The 19,355-nt window shown below is 49.2% G+C and overlaps 2 protein-coding genes across 2 annotated transcripts in view; both read left to right on the top strand.

Annotated features, from left to right (window-relative positions):
* Cdh13 (cadherin 13) overlaps window positions 1-1,523 on the top strand; it is a 1,029,145-nt gene extending 1,027,622 nt beyond the window's left edge. Inside the window, exon 14 of the mRNA XM_052167056.1 lies at window positions 434-1,523. Coding sequence (XP_052023016.1) covers window positions 434-441 — 8 coding nt within the window. The 3' untranslated portion in view covers window positions 442-1,523. The remainder of the gene's footprint in view (window positions 1-433) is intronic.
* Window positions 1,524-13,138: 11,615 nt separating this feature from the next.
* Hsbp1 (heat shock factor binding protein 1) lies at window positions 13,139-16,466 on the top strand. Its single transcript, XM_052167003.1, has 4 exons — window positions 13,139-13,276; window positions 13,585-13,651; window positions 14,332-14,452; window positions 16,241-16,466. The coding sequence occupies exons 1-3, from the start codon at window positions 13,232-13,234 to the stop codon at window positions 14,448-14,450; spliced, it is 231 nt and encodes a 76-aa protein (XP_052022963.1). The 5' UTR covers window positions 13,139-13,231; the 3' UTR covers window positions 14,451-14,452; window positions 16,241-16,466.
* The last annotated feature ends 2,889 nt before the right edge of the window (window positions 16,467-19,355 follow it).

Here is a 19,355-nt window from a genome sequence, read left to right as displayed (position 1 = left end):
TCTACAGGGGATACTCGGTGATTGGCTCTCGGCTCCGTTCAGTGTATTCCTGGCCCAGCACATCTGAGCTAACGATCAGCACACAGGCTCAGTTGGACCAGTGTCGACAGCTGTTGTTGCTCCCAGGAAGAAGTCTGCTGCCTGAACGCATCAGCACTTTCAGAGCCAACTTTTGTATTTATTGAGGGGTGCGCTGGGCTTCAGATGCCAAGAACTGCTGCTGTACTGCTGGTCTCTAATCACAGCCCCAAATTCAACTCCTGCAGATGTACCAGCAAGATAATCCTGTCTTCACACTCCACGCTAAAGAAAGACATAGTGTTCAGAGGAGTGTGGTGCGTGTTGGAGCCTGTCAGTCACTGGTCTGGTGTAGTTGAGTGTTTTGAAGTGAGCTGTGATACTCCCGACCTAATTCTGTACCTTCTCCACTCAGGTCTGTGAGAACGACACATCTGAAGCTTGACTCCCAAGTTGCCATAGCAACAGGAAAAAGAAAAAAAAACACAGAAAAAAAAAAAGTCTATCCAAATCTGAAGATTGCCGTTTACAGCTCTCAAACTTCACAACCAGGCCTCAACTGCCCCACGCCCTCCGTTTTCTTTGCTGTTTCATTTAATCTGTACCTCGCCGCCGCCGTTTGACAGCATCTTCCCTCCTCCTTTGATTAATGGAACCCTCTGGATTGGCCCTGAATGTTTAAAGATCATGTGTGTCACTGGATCTTAGGGAGCAGGAACAATGACTACTTTTTCTGATGTGTCCACATGTTGCTAGCCAGTGCTCCCCCAACGCTGCTGTGTGGTGGGTTCCTACCTGTACATGGATGGGTAACTGTCTGTGTATAGACCCAGTATTTGTGTAGAAGACTGCAGGAGACGCCTGCTTTTGAGATGGTTAGACAGAGGAGGGGGAAACTCAGACAGCTCCACCCTCCAGTCAAGGTCAGTCCACTGAGCTGTCTGTCTGTCACTCACTCTTACAGCAAGGGCTTGCTTAGTCTAAACACTGAATGCTGACCCACCAGCCAGGCAGGTCCAGGGGTTGGGGTAGGGTAAGGGCAAGGGAAAGAAGTCTGCTTAGTAGGACTGCCACCATGCCCCACTACCACCAGATGGCATGGCTTGATGTCCGGATTCCCAAATGGAGAGCCCGGCATCTTGCCATCAGAGGATAAGGGCTGAATTATTCTCCCATGGGCAAGAGTCTGCCACTGTACTGCCCCAGACCCACAGTCCTACAGTCCTTGTGGTGACACAGATCGTGGTGGCGACCCTCTCCCTCCTCAGTGTATGTACAAGTACAAATGTCATCATGGTGTACCTACAAAGAGACCAACGGGCACCGTCTTGTATGCACATATATTACCCACACGTGTACACACGCATTACGCCTATCCGCACCGTTTGTTTCATATATACAGGCATAAAATAGAGTAAGCCCAGGTAGTTTTTAAAAGTACCCTTCCGTGTGACTGCTGTTGTTCGCCACGCTGAGAATAAAGAGTTGTTCATTATGTCTGGAAAGGAGTTGAGTTTTGTCCTGTGAGCATGTCAGGCTAAGAACATCAGTGCTCCCATGAGAGTTATCTTCTCGTTGACAAAGCGTAAATGAACCATCGAAGTTCACACCAAAATGCTTTCTATGGAATGATGCTAGTGCTGGCCTGTGGCTTCAGAGCTCAGCAGGAACCAGGGTAAGGTAAGGGTCTTGGTATATATATTTTAATGCCATTGCTTACTAAAGGTTTCAGCCCCACACGTCCTTGCACACACATGCTTTCTTCTGCAGTCTGTGTTGGCCATATGCTTTTGAGCTTGCCCTCCCCCCAGCAGCAGGGTCATACTTCATCCTTGTTGTAGAGAGATTACGTGGGCAGAGGTCCACACACTGCTCTTCGTTTCCACTTGGACCATACAGAATGCAGAGATTTTTTTTTCATTAAAATAAATGGGTATCGGTGGTTAAAACTGCAGGGCAGTGGCTCTCCTCTGGTTTCTACATTGTGTCTGGTGTGTCTGACGCTGGATTCATTTTCCTCCACTCTGGATTCCTGTCTGTCTGCTGAGTAAATGGGTCTAGAGGCTGGACTGGGGCAGCTGGAGAGAGATCTCCGTGATTAAGAGCATTTGGTCCTCAGCATGAGGGCTACAGCTCGGATCCCAGCACCCACCAAGAGCCAAGAGCCCCACGAATGCCCCAGCTTTGGGTGGGGGAGGTGGGCAGTGGCAGGAAGATCTCTAAGGCTTGCTGGGTTCCAGCCTAACCAAGACACAGCCCCACAGTCAGTGAGGCGCCCTGCCTCGAGGGACCACAGGGAGAATGACAGAGAATCCTCCACACTTGTTACTATCCTCCACATGCGTGTGTACACACACACACACACACACACACACAGGCTTACCGTGCCAGCATAAGAATATGCCTTAATCCCTATGACTGTGAAGTGACTGAAGACTCCTAGGCCTATCCTCCACCCTCAATTAGATGAACACAGAAAGCAGGTCATCCATATTGTCATAGTCCACAGACACGAATGTCCTCTTTAAAATAAAAGATGCCACATCTTAAACTTGATATAATAGTTCTCCCTGGGCACACAGCTGGGGGGGACTCTGAGCCTGCACATCCGCACCATACAAACTGGTCCTCTTCTAAGCCTCCCTGCTGTGCCCCGATGCTGTCCTCCTGCAAGGCAGGAAAGGGAGGAATGTTCACTCTTGAACAGACCAAGGAGCATCCTCAGGCACCAGGTGAAGGGGAGCCTGAGACAATGCTAAGCATCGGTCAGAAAATTCATCCTTCAGGGTGACCTGGAGCCATCTCTAGAGCAGGTACACATGCCCAGGTGGGCACTTGCTGAAGGCGACAAGAACAAGAGCTCCCCCTTCTCTTCATATACACTATGACTTAGCTAAGAACACCGAAGGAAAGAGGTCAAGACCGGGGGCCAGCAGGATGGCTCGACTAATAAAGGGCTTACCTAGAAAAGGTGAGGTCTTGAGTTCTCAGATCCCCAGAACCCACATAAAAAGCTGAGCACGGTGGTTCACGCCCATGATCCCAGCAAAGGGGAGGGGGACACACTCAGGTGGGTTCCTGGATGTTGGTCCACGCCTACAACCCCAGCAAAGGGGAGGGGGACACACTCAGGTGAGTTCCTGGAACCCTGCTTTGTGAAGCTCCGGGCTGTGAGCCTGTCTCACACCAAAGGCACCTGATTTTCATGGTAGATATAGAAGTAAAATAAGACTTTGCCTCTTAGAACAGTGGGCGGATTTGATGGCTCCGGGAAGACTCTCAGACTATCATTTCAAGGAGCCAGATAATCAGAGGTAGGTCAATCTTTAAACAAAATAATACAGCACACCTCACCCTGAAGATAGAACAAGCAGACCATAGGGAATGTCCTTTCTGCCTTTTTTTTTTTTTTTTTTTTTTTTTTTTTTTTTTTGAGACAGGGTCTAGCATAGCCCAGCTGGCCTCAAACTCCCATTGTAGCCAAGGATAACCTTGAACCTCTGCTTGTCCTGTCTCCACCTCATGAGTGCTAGAATTCAAGTATGCACCATCCTGCCCAGTTTACACAGTGCTGGAATCGGAACCCAAGGCTTCATGCCTGCTAAGTCAGCACTCTCCCAGCCAAGTTTGCTCATCAAGTTTGCACAGTATATTTCAACATGAGGCAGCTTACAAATCAAGAGAAAAGCCAGGCCGTGGTGGCGCACGCCTTTGATCCCAGCGTTTGGGAGGCAGAGGCAGGTGGATTTCTGAGTTCAAGGCCAGCCTGGTCTACAGAGTGAGTTCCAGGACAGCCAGGGCTACACAGAGAAACCCTGTCTTGGGAAAAAAAAAAAAATCAAGAGAAAGGAAGCTTAGTACTTTAAATATGCTTGGCCCAGGGAGTGGCCCTGTTAGGAGGTGTGGCCTTGTTGGAGGCAGTGAGTCATTGTAGGGGTAGGCTTTGAGGCCCTCCCCCTAGCTGCCTGGAAGCTTTTTCCTGTTTGCCTTCAGAACAAGCTGTGGAACTCTCAGCAACTCTAGCACCATGCCTGCCTGGACGCTGCCATGCTTCCCACCCTGACGACAATGGACTGGACCCCAGAACCAGTAAGCCAGAACAATGAAATGCTGCCCTTTATAAGAGTTGCCTTGGTCAAGGTGTCTGTCCACAGCACTGGAAACCCTGACTAAGACACTTAGAGAAGTCACAACCCAGGGAAGTGGCTGCCAGGATCATTCACACCCTCCTACCACACCACAGTATCACAGCTCTCCATGTGGTAGCAACAGCTGATCAAATGCTACCGTAGGCCACAAGACCACAGTCTGAAGCCGTAGCCAACGTGCCTATCCATCTGCACCAGTATTATGGCTTGGGCATAAAATGCCTCTAGACTCAAGTACTGAATGCTTAGTTCCCAGTTGTTTTTTTCAAGGGTGTGGGAGTTTGTCTAGAAACAGCAGAAAGTACCTAACTGAAAGTGGGCCACTGAGGGAAAGAAAGTCTGGATTCCTAGACACTTCCTGTCTCGCCTCTACTTCCTACCAAGCTATGGACTACTCTGTCCTACCTCCTCCTCATGGAGATGGATGCCCAGCATCCTGAGGGATTCTGTGGGATTCTTTTATAGCTGTGTGGCAGTCACTAACACAACCGACACGCTGAGGTGGCAGCGCTTTGGACTATGAGGTACCTATCTCTATGAAGCACGTTTCTTGATAGTCTCTTTTGCTATTAAGTTCCTGTAAAATTTTTCTAAGAAGTGTTATGCTATGCTAAATTAATGTTGGGACCTTAGAAATGTCTTCCATTACAGAACATTGTAATTTCTAAAGTATCTCCAACCCTTTCTAGAACAGTCCATGGCTCATTAATACATAAGGGCTTCTGCCCGATTTTTTTAGAGATTTATTTTTTGTTTTGTTTTTATATGTCATGTGTATACAAATGTTTGCAGAAATTGGAAGAGCTTGGCAGATCCCCTGAAGCTAGACCTAGGGCAGTTGTGAGCCACCCAATGCAGTTCAATGGAATCTGAACTCAGGCCGTTTGCACCAGCTGCAAGCTCTGTCACTGGGGCCTTTCCAGCCTCAGTTGGATCTTTTGTATATCAATTATCCAGAAGTTAACTCACGTCCTCCCAGACACCCATTCACTCCCTGTAATCTTAACACCTGGGAGTCACGGCCGGCTGGACCAAGGGTTCAAGGTCATCTGCACCTACCAGAGATTCCTGTTTCATCCTCCACCCTCTGACAGACAGGGTTGTAATTTGAATGTTAAGTGTCCCCACAGGCTCACTCCTTTGAACACTTGGTCACCAGCAGTCAGTGCTGCTTGGGAAAGTTGTGGAGCCTATAGGAGATGGAGCCTCACTGGAGGAAGTGGGTCACCAAGGGTAGACCTTGAGGCTTTGTAGCCCAGCCCTACTTCCTGTCTGCTGTCTCCTTCCTGAGTTCTAATGCAATGTGACAAACAGCTTCCTGCTCCTGCCACTGTGTTCCCTGGACTGTGTCCCACCAGAACTGTGGCTATCCACATATACCACCATCATGATCTGAACAGGAAATGACCTCTCAAAAAAATCCTCTCTTCTTTAATCTGCCATTGTCAGGGGTATATAGAATAGGTAGGCAAGTGGGTGGGTGGATAGATGGATGGATGGATGAATAGATTAGAAAGATAGATAGATAGATAGATAGATAGATAGATAGATAGATAGATAGATGACAGACAGATGATAGGTAGATAGAGATAGATAGACATATGTAGATAGGAAATAGGTAATGAATATATAGATAATAAACAGACAAATAGCAAGAATACTTCAGAGACATCTTTAGTAAAAAAGAGACTAAGGTAATATTTTATAAATGCCTCTGTGAGCCAAACATTACACATTTTTTAAAGATGTATATTTTATTTTTATGTGTCTGGATATTTTGCCTACATGTGTATCTGTGTATGATGTGCATACCTCATGTCCCCAGAAGCCAGAAGAGGGCAACTAATTCCCTGGAACTAGAGTTACAGACAGTAATGAGCTGCATGCGTGTGCTGGGAATCAAACCCTGGTCCTCTGGAAGAGCAACCAGTGCTCTTAACTGATTGGCGCCCACCTCCAATACTACACACATATCACTAAATATATATACAGATTACAGTTTTCATTGCATATTTGCATATGAAACAAATATAATATATAATTATATTTGTAGCCTACCCAATTCCTGGGACATTAAAACAACATTATCCCCACTACGCAGTTGAAGCCACTGAGACTCGCAAAATTAAGCCATCTCTAATGATTGTTTTTTTTTTTTTTTTGAGGGGGGAATAGATTCTTTTCTCATTAATACACCCTGATTATGGTTTCCCCTCACACTGCTCCTCCCAGTTTCTCCCCACCTCTCCTCCTCTCTGGATCCACTCCCTTTCTGTCTCTCATGAGAAAAGAACAGGCTTCTAAGAAATAACAACCAGACAGGACAAAATACAGTGAGGTGAAGCAGAAACTGTGATATCATAGCTAGACACGGCAACCCAAAAGGAGGGAAAGCATCCCAGGAGCATAGGCAAGAGGCAGAGACCTGCAGCCAGGAGTCCTCTAGCAAGATTTAGCTAATACCTATAATATAAGCACAGAGGGCCTGGGGGCAGACCCATTAAGCAACAGAGGGCCTGGGGGCAGACCCATGGAGGCCCTGTGCGTGATGCACAGTCAGAACAGAGCTGTGAAGGCTCCACGTAGGCACCCACTCAACTGCTCAATAAGCTGTGTGGGTGCCATCCATTGTCAACAATGGGGCCCTGTCATCAGTTTTTGGAAAGCAACCCTATGTCTTGCCAGAAACCTGGGTGGTTGGGAGACTTACAGGGACACCCCCACCTTGGCCGGCAGCACAACTGAATGCAATCCAGTCCAGCCACTGAAAGCATTACCTGACTGCAAGAGGTGGCCAGTTGAGACTCTATTCCCCATTTCTAGAGAGTCCTCATTAGGATCACCTTCATAACTTCTAGGAAATTTCTACCGCACTAGGTTTTCACACCACCCCCCAAGTAGCCCAAGTAACTTCACCTCATCTCCCCCAAATGTGTAGCCCAGGCTGGGCTTGAACTGGTAATCTTCCCGCCTCTGCCTCTTTCAGCAAATCCTACCTGCATGTGCCACCACAACCAGCTTTCTAACTGGGTCTTATACCTGTTAAGTATGGTGTCTAATTCCATCCAAGTATTTTTTTTCTGCTAAACTCTATGAGACACCTCCAGGAATGAGTTAGCATTTCCACACAGCATATGAAAGCCATCCACCCTGCAGTGACAGTGACAACAGAGGAAGCTGCACTCAAGGAACCTAAACTTACAAGTCAGGGGCTGCAGGAACTGCTCCCTGCGTCCTGGGACAGTCTGTTTCCAGGAAACTGCTGGTTTGGGTAAATAAGAGGGAAGTTGATTTCCTGGCAGCCCAGTCACTGAGATGCTAATTTGGAAAATTGCCTCAAATGAAAGCAAGAAGCGTAAACTAACACTTCAAACCAAAAGCAAAGCAATTTGAGCTGAGCAGGGCACTGCTGATCTTGCTGTCCTTTCTCAGAAAAGCAATTTTCTGTTCTTTTTTCAAGCTGCCACAAAGCTGCGACCTCCTCCTGCCTCCAGGCCCCAGTCAAGACACCCAGGGCACAGAGCGCACTGCCAAGTCCAGCAAGGCTTGGCTTTGATAGGGGCCTCCCAACCAAAAGAACAGGTCCTGGGGTGATGCTGTTTCTAAATTAAATCTGCCACAGCTGGACAGTTTATTCTCTAACCACCCTGACCTCTGCTCTACAGAGAGGTCTATGATGGGTGGGTGCACGCGACCTGTCCTGTCCTCTTCTCAGCCAAAAGGGCAGCCTCCAGGGACAAGACTGTTCCCTAAAGAAGAAGCATCTGGTACCTTCAGGAATTCCACAATGTTTCTCTGAGTTTGTCCCAAAGGGGAAGCAAGCAGATGTTCCAGATCCAGCCTGTGCTGTCCCCCTTACAGACTGCAAAAACGTTGCTATTCAAAGGGCACACAGCTGTCCCCATGGGCTACCTGTCATCTCTTAAAACGCTGTTTTCTAAATGTTAACGTTTGTAGAAGATCTCCAAGTTTCAACCACGTTCTGTAGGCCTCTCCCCAGCCCACTCTGCCTTGCAGAACCGGCAGCGTATGACCAGTTCCAACTACACCTTCAAACTACCATTTTAAGTCCATGGGACTCATGGGATGAAGGCACCTGCTGCCAACCCTGACCACCTGAGTTAGGCCACCAGAACCTACCAGGTGGAAGAAGAAAACTCCCCCGAGTTTTCCTCTGAGCTCTACACTCAAACTGTGGCTGTGTACACAAACACACACACACACACACACACATGCACACATACACACAAATAAATATAATAAAGTGAAAATGAACACAAAATTTTACTTATGTTCATTTTAAAAGAAAATTATCGCAAGAGAAAAGCCAGTATCACGTGGGAGCAAAGTCAAAATAAATACGATGAGAAGCAAAACATTAACAAGAAGGTAGAGAAGTGGGCAGTTGCCTCTAATTGTGTTCCAAGAAGAAAAGTCAGTGGGGAGATGCACACCTCTGACGTCAGCACGCAGGACGGCGAGGCAGGAGGGGCAGCTGGGTTTACGATTGGTAACTGCTGCAGCCTTTCCTTCCTTTCTTTCCTCCTCCTCCTCTGTTTTATTCTGGGTTTGAATCTGGGTTCGGCTGTTTGGTTGGCTGGCTAGCTAGCTGCTTGCTTGCTTGCTTGGTGGGTAGGTAGGTGGGTGATTAGCTGGGTGGGTGGCTGGGTGGCTAGGTAGTAGGCATATTGACTGGTTAGCTGGCTGGCTGGCTGATTGGCTGGCAGACCTCTGCCCCAACTGCGCAAAGCCCTGCATTCCCTACTGAGGAGCTTGTGATGGCAAAGTGGGTGGGGTCGGGGCTGTGATGGAGAGCTTTTACATTCCTCAGGTGATTTTCTCCTTAGAACGTGAAGTCAGCCTCTGGGAGAGCTCAGTTCACTCTCTCCTTATTCAGTCCCTGATCCCACAGCGACAGGGCTGCCCACATTCAAGGTGGACCATCCTTCTTGTTAAACCTATGCTAGTCCCTCAGGAATACACCCAGAGGGCTGGAAAGACAGCTCCCAGATAAAAGAGCACAGTGCTCCCACAGAAGACTGAGTTCAGTTCCCACCACGCCAATCAAATGCCTCACCATCACCAGCAACTCCAGCTCCCCAGAAACCCAGCCCTTCTTCCCTCCTGGGGCACCTACTCGAAGGCACACACATGTTGTGGATAGCCCTGTATTTTGATGCTAATTCCACTCCTCAGAAGTGGCAGCAGATGAGGAGTTACCTTGTGAACTTTGTCCCCACCTTAACTTTTCAGATAAAGGCTCCAGCCAAAGATTGGGCAGGAGGAAGGGGGAGGAGCTGAGAGTTTAGGGGAGGAGCCACAGGGAATCAACCTGAGGAGAGGAGCTACAGAGGATGGACGGAGAGGCTGCAGAAAGAGAAGCTCTGTCCTGGAGAAACCGCAAGTTCTATGGGATAATATAGATGGGAATAGAGTAGTGTAGTGGGAGGTCTGCCCAATCTAGGCTTGTAGCTTGCTTTGTTAACTGAGTTTTCTTTCACAGGGGAATTGGGTTGGAAACAAAGTAGCAACACACATATACAGAGGATCTGACACCATCGTCTGGCCTCCACAGGCACCAAGCATGCTCGAGTGCGTAGACATATATGCAAACAAAATACCCACATACATAACGTAAGATAAAAACCTAAACAGATGTAACTTTTTAAAAGAGGCCTGGGAATATAGCTCGGTGATAAAGCACTTGCTTGTCACATTGAGGCCTCTAGGTTCAATTTCAATTACTGAAGGAAAAAAAATATTCTACACACTAGGGTCCTCCTTTATTTAGATCCAAGACAGGAGTATGAACACTGGCCCCGCGTGAACCAAAAGCCATCATAGCAAGCTCTTGTAAACCCAAGTTGTCCTGAACACGGGGAAGGGAATTACAAGTTAAAATTAATCTAGGAAAAGCTTTAAAGGTGCTAGAGGGTTCTCTGACTTGCGCATGAAAGGCAAGCTGAAAAATGAGCGCAAACTTGAGGGTGAGGTCAACACCTGGGTCTTCAAATATGCACAACATCTTCCTTAACAGAACAAAACTTCTGTGTGCTCCCTGTCAGCCTCCCACAAAGATTGCAACAGCCCTGAGTGTAGAGAGGTTTTTGTGAAAAGCAGCTGTTTAACACACCAGAAACCGCATCTGTCTTTAAGAGGGAAAATTAAGCCGTCACTCAGAGTGTGTGGTTTAGATGAAGAAAAACTCAATCAGGAGGAACAAACAAAGCCAATGACCGCCAGTGTCCTACCAGAAAAGGGAGGAAGGGGAGAGAAGAGGAGGCAGAGGCTGGAGAGATGGCTCATGGCTGAGAGCACCTGAGTATGACTCCCAGCACCCATATTGGGCTGCTCACAATTGTCTGTGACTCCAGCCCCAGGGGATCCAACTCCCTTTTCTGGATTCTGAGGGCACCTGTATTCCTGGACACATTCACACGCATGTGTCATGCACACACATGCATGTACACACACAGTTGTTTTGCTTGTCTAGCACGGGAAGGGAGTCCTCTGTGTGAATTGAGGTTGGAGGGGAGAGGGAGAGGGCTGGAGAGGGTGTGGTCAGATGACAACTGAACCACACATCTCCCTGGCCGACCCTGACCCATCTTATTAGTTACCACTGCTAATGAGACTTAGTCTTCCTCCAGCTAAACGAACTGGAGTTACCCTACCCTCACCCCAAAACACAGTCCTCTGAGATCAGGCTTGTGAGTTGCTGGATCATGAGGGCAAATAGGGACCACCTGTGGGACTAGAAATCAGGGTCCTCACTCAATAGAAAGCAGAATTATGGAAACTTTCCCAGATGCTGCTACCTTTAGGGAGCAGACAGAACAACACACGGTAAGTAAATAACTTAGGGAAGGTCACAGACCTGGTCCCGTTTGGAGCTGGGCCTCGGCCTGGGTCTGGTGGACTCTGGAGTTCTCTGTTTCTCTCCTTTTGCAAACTGTCTCCTGGCCTGTAGCCATCCATATGTTTGTACAATTCACTGTAACTTAGAAACATGGAGAACTGGCCGGTGTTGGCTCAGCAGAGGGGATTGGCCACTCCTCCCGCCCTATCTTGAACCTCCCTTAAGTCCCTCCCAAGGTAGGGTGGGGCAATCGGACATTATATGCTATCAAGTACCTTCACTAGTTTGCTAGACTCAGAGACACCCCACCCCAGTGCATACAAGTAAATACCTTTGTTCTGTTCATTGGATCAGTCTTAGGGTTTCTATTGCTATGAAGAGACACTGTGACCACAATTCTTATAAAGGAAAACATTTAACTGGGGTTGGCTTACAGTTCAGAGAGTTAGTCCATTCTCATGATAGCAGGAAGCATGGCAGCGTGCAAGCAGACATGGTGCTGGAGAAGGAGGTGAGAGTTCTACATCTAGACGTGACAGTGACACACTATTCAGGCTTTAACTTCTGAGACCTCAAAGTCCGCTCCCTAGTGACACACACACTCCAACAAGGCCACACCTGCTAATAGTGCCAGACCCTATGGGCCTATGGGGGCCATTTTCATTCAAATCACCACGATAGTCTATCCCACCTTCCTTCACTGTGAATGGTGCGTGTCTCTAAAAAGGATTTCACCTGCAAGCCATCTGGGTGAACCTATGGAACCTGGAAAGTACTATCTGAACCAGCGTCCTGCCAACTCAGATCCACACCTGTGACTTAAGCATCCCAGTTCACTGTTTCCTGACACTGGCCCCTCTTCTCCACAAGTGGAAACCTGCAAGCTTAGCACCAGACAGCCTCATCGTTGAGAGAAAGAAGCCAGGTTAGACGGCACTTACAGCCCACTAAAACACTGGCAAAGCTGGGTCTACTGTGCCAAATGCCCCTCCAGGTGGCAGGGAGATTGCAAGAGCTTGTTTTGTTATTTGGTGCTGGCCTCTTCATGCTGGGCAAGTGTTTAGCCACCAGATACATTCCATTATATTGCCCTTTTTGCTTGTTAGGTTTCTGTTTTGTTTCTGAAACAGGATCTCAATAAGTTTTTCCACAGGCAAGCAAGCCTTGAACTCAGTTCAGGGTCCTCCTGGTTCAGCCTCCCAAGTAGGATTACAGGCCTGGGCATATATCTTGCTTTATTTATCTACTAGGATATAAAACTGGGTCTTGGTAAAAAGCAGGCATCCAGCCAGTGTACCCTCAAACTTTAATGTTCTGGGGGTTGTTTGGCTTTTATAAATTTATTCATTTATTTTCAAGACAGGGTTTCTCTGTGTAGCCCTGGCTGTTCTGGAACTCACTCTGTAGACCAGGCTGGCCTTGAACTCAGAAATCCTCCCAAGTGCTGGGATTAAAGGCGTGCGCCACCACCACCCGGCTAAATTTATTCATTTTCATTTTGTGTGCACTGGTGTTTTTGCCTGAACGCCTGTCTGTGTGAAGATGTCAGGACTCCTAGAACTGGAGTTATAGACAGTTGTGAGCCACCATATGGGTGCTGGGAATTGAGCCCGGGTCCTCTGAAAGAGCAGTAAGTGCTCTCAACCGCTGAGACATCTTTCAAGCCCCCGCCCCCATTTTTTTGTAGTAGTAATAGTACACTTTATTTTCTGTGTATGTTTGTGTGTGTGCATGCACGTCACAGCAATGCACACACAATTTGTGGGAGTCGGGTTTCTTCTTCCAACATGTGGGTCATGAGGATGGAACTCACAGTATCAGACATGGGGTCAAGCTTCTTCACCGGCTCCGTCTTCCAAGGCCTGATTGTCCGACTATATCCATGGAAGAAGCCAATGCTAATCCCAATAATTTTGGCCCATTTCCGGCGTTTACTCCTCCCCTTCCGCTCCCTCAGCCCGCAGGGAGGAACTGGGCGGGAGGTGAAGGCGGAGCTAAGGACTGGGGGCGTAGCTTATCCGCAGACCGGACTCTCTGAAGCCTCCTAGGATCTTCCGGAGCATGACGGAAACTACAACACCCACAGTGCCTCGCGGTCCTGTGACTGTGTTGTCGCGAGAACTGTCCGCTTGTGGGCGTCTGCGCCGAAAAACCGAAGTGTAAGTGACGGTTCGGAGATATCGCCGCCAAGCTGGGCACCGGGGAGATGGCCGAGACGGACCCCAAGACTATGCAGGACATCACCTTGGTGGTAAGCGGCAGGCTCACAGGGGCCCGGACACTCCGGGGCTGCTCTCGGCCCTGCCGTGGGGTGTGGCCAGCGGCCTCGGCCCGCGCACCTGCGGGGCTCGCCCTCTGGTCGTGGTCGTCCCCGGCCCGGACCCTCCCGACCTTACCCGCAGGGACACCGAAGCGACCTGGCAGGCCCTCGCTGAAGCCCTCACACGCCCTCCGGAAGCTCCCCACCCCCAGTCCACGTCCTCGCCTCCCCACTCACGCCCCAGGAAGGGGGTCTCGGTATAGGTTGGAATCGGTTGGCTTGTTCTGGTTTTCTCTTAGGTGGAGACGCTCTTGCAGCAGATGCAAGACAAGTTTCAGATCATGTCAGACCAGATCATCGGAAGGAATATCCTTTTGATTTGGAGGCAGCTTCTCAACTGTGGGGGGTGAGTGGGTGGTTTACAAACAGACTTCAGTTAGTCATTTAGAAGTCGCCTTTTTTTTTTTTTTTACAAAGAGTTGATTATTTTTAATTATATGTATAACTGGGAGTGGCTGAGACCAGAGGCGTTGGATCCCCTGGAGCTAGAGTTACGGGCGGTTGTGAGCTGCCCAGTGTGGATCCTGGGAACCACACTCCAGTCCTCGCGCGCGTGTTCTTAACGGCTGAGCCATTTCTCCATCCCCACTTAGAAATGTCTTTATGATCTTGGCTATATTGTGTTGCCGTGGAGGACTGTGCCAAGAGCCAGAAACACGGCTGACCTACGCAAGCCCCTGCTGGGGGCCCTCCGGAACACCAGTAAAGGGGCTTGCATGGTAGCCGGTAACCGTTGGCTGGGAGTGCTCCCTGAGTCCTCCAGTCTCCAGTCCTCTTTGTAACCTTACCAGCGGGATACAGGGTCCTCTGGGATTAACGAGGAGAAACCAAGGCACAGGGAAGAGAACTCACCCTGGACCCCTGACCACCAGGCTGTCCCTGTAGCCTGATGAAACTGGGGAAGCAGCTACTTGAACCAGTCCACAGGGGCCTGGAGGGGAGAGAGAGGCGAGGTGTCTGGTGTGCGGACTCTTTAACTGTGCCACTAGACGACATGAGCAGCCGGATTGATGATCTGGAGAAGAATATCGCTGACCTCATGACCCAGGCTGGAGTAGAAGAGCTGGACGCGGAGAACAAGATTCCTACTGCCCAGAAGAGTTGAAGGTGAGGAGAGCAGGGGGTACCTCAGCATAGGACTCAGAGAGTGGCCCATCAGTGTGACCTGGGGTCATTGATCCATTTTCTCTGTGTCACCAGCGGGCATCTCTCCCCACCCCACCCTGGACTCCCAAGCTTTTGAAATGTTCCATGCTAAATTAATTCCTTGGGTAGGAGTTAATATTTCCAAGTTGTATTGCTTAAAACTTAATATGTTGCCGGGTGGTGGTGGTGTACGCCTTTAATCCCAGCACTTGGGAGGCAGAGGCAAGCAGATTTCTGAGTTCGAGGCCAGCTTGGTCTACAGAGTGAGTTCCAGGACAGTCAGGAATACACAGAGAAAACCTGCCTCGAAAAAAAAAAAACAAAACAAAACAAAAGAATGAAATTATTTTATTAAAAAAGAGATTTATTTACATACCAGTGTTTGCCACATCCATACCTCGTGCTACGGGAGGCCAGAGGAAGTTGGCGGATCCCCTGGAGCTGGAGTTACAGACAGGTCTTGCCCCCCACGTGGGTGCTGGGAGCCAAACCTAGATCCTCTCCAAGAGCAAAAGTGCTCTCAACTTCAAGTCAGTCTATCCCCTTGGTGGTTGCATTTTAAGTAAGTTGACAGTTTTGTGATGGGCCTACACCTGCATTGGACATACCTAGGACTGGGACACGTGTCTGGCTGGAAATCTGCTCACCGAGGCCCGCTGGAGGATGGCATTTTGAGACGTGTGTTTTTGGTGCCCTGCCCTTATCACTGAAATGTTTCATTGTTTTGTTCTTGGAAACAGCGGAGAATTTAAGCCACCTTCATGAGCATATATCTTAAGTTCTAGAGGTTTTTTTTTGCATGTGTGACTTTTATTGTAGACTTGATGCCTTTACTCTAAAACCACCTAGTGTAGTGAATTTCTTCTTGTAACCTGCACCTGTGTTTGCTGGGGGAGAGGCACTTACACACACGCCCTTTTTTGAGAAATAACCGTATGCAGCCCTGCCCTGTTGGCCTAGAACTTTCGATACAGACCAGGATGGCTTCAGACTCAAGAGTTCCACCTCCTTTTGCCTCTGCCTCACTTTTATGTCCATTTGTACAGTCGTAATTTCTTGGGTTTACCAAGGTTTTTATGTGAGAACGTGAAGATCATGTATAATGGCTGATTCTTAGACCCCTTCTTATTTTCCGGGCGTGGGCTGGAACCAGCTTTTCAGCGACTGAAGTGGAAGTTGTTCTGAAATCCAAGAGACTTTTCGGGGTTGGGAAGGTTAGGATAATGACCAGCTTGCTGGGCCGCTTTGCTGGGAGTGATGTGCTGTATCCCAGTCAGGAGCCCTGCCGTGCTATGGCAGTGACAGAAGATTGTAGGATTGGAGGTGTTCCACTGATGGGAGAAACAAAGACGGAAGTGAGACGGGGTGGAGTCAGAACTCTGAATAAAGGTGTCCAAAGAGGCTCAGTCCAGAGCACAGATGCTCTAGCAGAGGACCCAAGGTCTGCTCCTGCAGAGGACCCAAGGTCTGCTCCTGCTGCCCCAAGAGGCTGCTCAGCACTCTGCAACTCCACCTCCAAAGGATCCATCGCCCTCTGCTGACACGCACATGCACACACACACGCACACACACACACACACACACACACACACACACACACACACACGAGCAAACTCATTTCCAATGGCATTTTCTAGACTAGTGTGCATGGAGAGTGGGTTACTCAGCAGATGACTGATTGCAGGGAGCTGGCTCTGCTGTGCCCTCCGGGTGGCAGCTGCAGCTGATGACCATTTTCTTCTCCCACAGGCTGCTGGTACTTGACACTGAATCCAGAATCTCGTTTTCCCGAGCCAAGACAAAACCAAGTGGCTTTCTGCAGCTAACTCCTATGTGTGGACAGGTTTATAAACGTGCATTCTTATCACAGCCTGCGTAGCCTAGAGTACCCCTACCCCATCCCTCAAACTTGGTATCTTTATATCTTGGTCAGTTCTATTAATTATTAAACACTAAAATTTTGGCGGTTTCTGGATTAGATTGTCAAACGTTTTAGTGATTTTTCCGAGGCCCCCTCCCCCTGCTCCTCTGTGGTAGTTGCTATGTGGTAAAGTGGCAGAGTACTCTTGATTACATGACTGCAGCCCTTCCCCTGGCAGAAGCCCTGCCCTGCGTGAAACATGAGTGTGTAGGGTTCTTTGATTTTCAGTGCAAAGTGATTGTTGAGCCGCCACTGGAGTGTCAGAAGTACTTCTCCAATGGCCGAGAGCATTTAATAGTTGTTCGTGCCGAAATGTCTATCAGAATTTTGCATGAGATTCTAGTAGCGTTGGTAGGACCTGCCGTGCTCATCCGGCAGGATATCAGAGCCCAGTGACCCTGTCCTCCCTTCAAGCTACTGACTAAAAGGGAAGAGACCAAAAGACCCAAGTGAGCCCACCCCTGTCAGATGGCTAGAAAATGCCCTTTGACCTGTGGGAGGTGCTGGTTTTTAAGAAATACTATTTTACTTGAACTATTTCTTGTCTAAATTCTTGCACAGTTCTATTATTAAAGAAGACAGATTTACATTCAGAATTCTGATGTCTGGAGGTTTAGCCTCGAGGCCACTTTTGATGACTTAGAAAATCTATGTCACTGTCCCCACAAAGTGATTTCATACAATAAAAACCAAGAGTAATTAAACACTGAAGAATGGTGTGGTCCTTCCCAGAGGAAACCCTGGCCAAGTAGAGCGCTCTGCTTTCTCAGTTGTGCTGCAGACAACTTATGAATAGCTTGGCCTATTTCTAAAGTTGGGGGAGGGGCAGCACCTCAAAATGTGTTGCGGCCCTGCTCTCAAGCAGCAGGAATTCCTGTCATCCAGTGAACAGCACTACAGGCTGAGCCCCTCGAGGGGCCACTCTGTCACACTGGGACAGACCAGCCGCAGCCTGCATGGGGGACGTTCTTGGTCTTATAAATGGAACCTCGGGGGCTGCGTGTCAGAAGTCAGTGGATGGGTCGGGAAGCAGTTTGCTGCCTTCCGGGCAGACCCCCACCAGCAACACCGTCATGATAAAGGCGCCAGAACACGGCTGCTGGGCCTCCTTGTGTCCAGCATGTCTGGCACCTCAGTTTTCAGATGGCAAGCGGGTGCTATGTTAGGTTACAAACTGAAGCCTCAGAAAACCAGGGGTCAGAGCAGGAGAGGCTGGCTGCCTGAGAAGGAGAAGGCTTCCCCAGGGGAACTTGTCCCTGGAGACTGCCTGGGAAGAACGGTTTATGGTCCTGTTGGCCTTAGAAAAGTTCCTCACAAGGAGCTGAAGAGACTGTTCAGTGGATAAGAGCACTGGCTGCTCTTGCAGAGGACCCGGGTTCAATTCCCAGCACCCACCTGGCAGCTCACAACCTTAACTACAGGGGTCCAACACTCACACATACATGCAGGCAAAACACCGATGCACATGAAAGGAAAGTTCCCACTACCCGAGTCCCTCCTGCCTTCTCACAGTGCAAACCAGTCAGTCAAAGCCTGACCCCTCCCATCTCACTGGACTGTTGCACAGGAAGGTGCACACCGGGAAATTACCCGTTAAGCCCAGCCCACAGGTGCCATGGGCTCCTTAATAAATCTCATGTCCAGCTGCATTCCCAAGCTGTGGAGCAAAGCCTTGGCCATACATGAAACGGGTTGCCTATCCAGCCTCAGCTGGAGAACAGGAGTTAGGTAGACAGCTGAGCTCTGAGTCACTCAGTCCTCCACAGCAGCCCTAGCCACCAGCCAGCCCGGCCTCCCTGGCCCCACCTGGGTCTGCGGGAAAGACCTCTCCGCTGAAATCCCCCATTTCCCAAGCACTGCAGACAGCTTCGCTTCTGTTAGCCTCCGCTCATCAAATCTCCTCAGCCAGCCAGCGTCAGGAGGCTCTGAGGCTCCTGCGTCACTGAAGGGTTCTGGAGAACAAGGTAGGAGGGCTGTGAGAGCCCTGAGTCCCGCCTCACCTAGCAAGCACACTGATAGCAAAGACGTGCTCCGAGCAGGCAGTCCCTCGGAAACAACGAACTTTATAAGCATCCTGCTTGCAAGTTACAAGCTTCCCATAAAGATCATTGTATTCCACTCTTCCTTTGTGATTTCCTATTTTCAGTTAGACCAAAGAAGCTAGAAGAATCTGTAGAGTGTGTTGTTAGCCCCCTCCCCTCCCCCAATGAGCTGGAAACAACCCTAGTTGCCCCATCTCCAAATAGCGCCTGGGAAAGGGTTTCAAGCATCTTTTCAAAGTGGTTATTTTTGTATGTGTGGATGTAAGGGCAGGTGCCTATGTGGAGGCCTGGGGATATCAGTGAGTCCCTTGGCCTGCACTGTGGGTTTGGATGAAACTCAGGTTGGATGGTCTTCCCCAGCAGGCACTCCTGCCCACAGAGCATTGCAAACAGCCTGAAAAGGTTTGTTTAGAGATGCTGTGCTGTGTGTGTGTGTGTGGGGGGGGGGGGTGCTTTAATCCACACAATGACACTGAGTTAGGCTTTTACGTGAGTGACCTTTGGAAAAGGAACTCAAGGTCTGAGTTAGGAGGTCAGGGCTGCCTGGCCATCCAGCACCCACCCTCACCTCCGTGAGTCCCGATGTCAGTCTGTCCTCCAGGCTGGGCTGGAATCGGCCCCACAACCAGAGTAATTGTTGAAATGTAGATTCCCAAGGCCAGTTTTGCAGTTCTCAGTTAAGCGTGGCCTACAATTAACAAGCACAGCACAGCACACTGAGGTGTCTAACCACTTAGGTGTAGGCTCTGGCTTACCCGCAGTTTTTCCGCGTCTATCTTTTCTGCTTCATTACAGTGTTAAAGTGTATACGTGTCTTAATGTTATCCCCATCTCCCCCCAGCTCTCTCCCACCCCTCCATCTTCCTGCCCTCTGTCTGGATAACCCACCTGCTAAGTTCAT

Source organism: Apodemus sylvaticus, chromosome 21 (assembly GCF_947179515.1).
Source record: "Apodemus sylvaticus chromosome 21, mApoSyl1.1, whole genome shotgun sequence".
NCBI classification, from domain to species: Eukaryota; Metazoa; Chordata; class Mammalia; order Rodentia; family Muridae; genus Apodemus; species Apodemus sylvaticus.
This window is presented reverse-complemented; position numbering and strand designations above follow the sequence as displayed.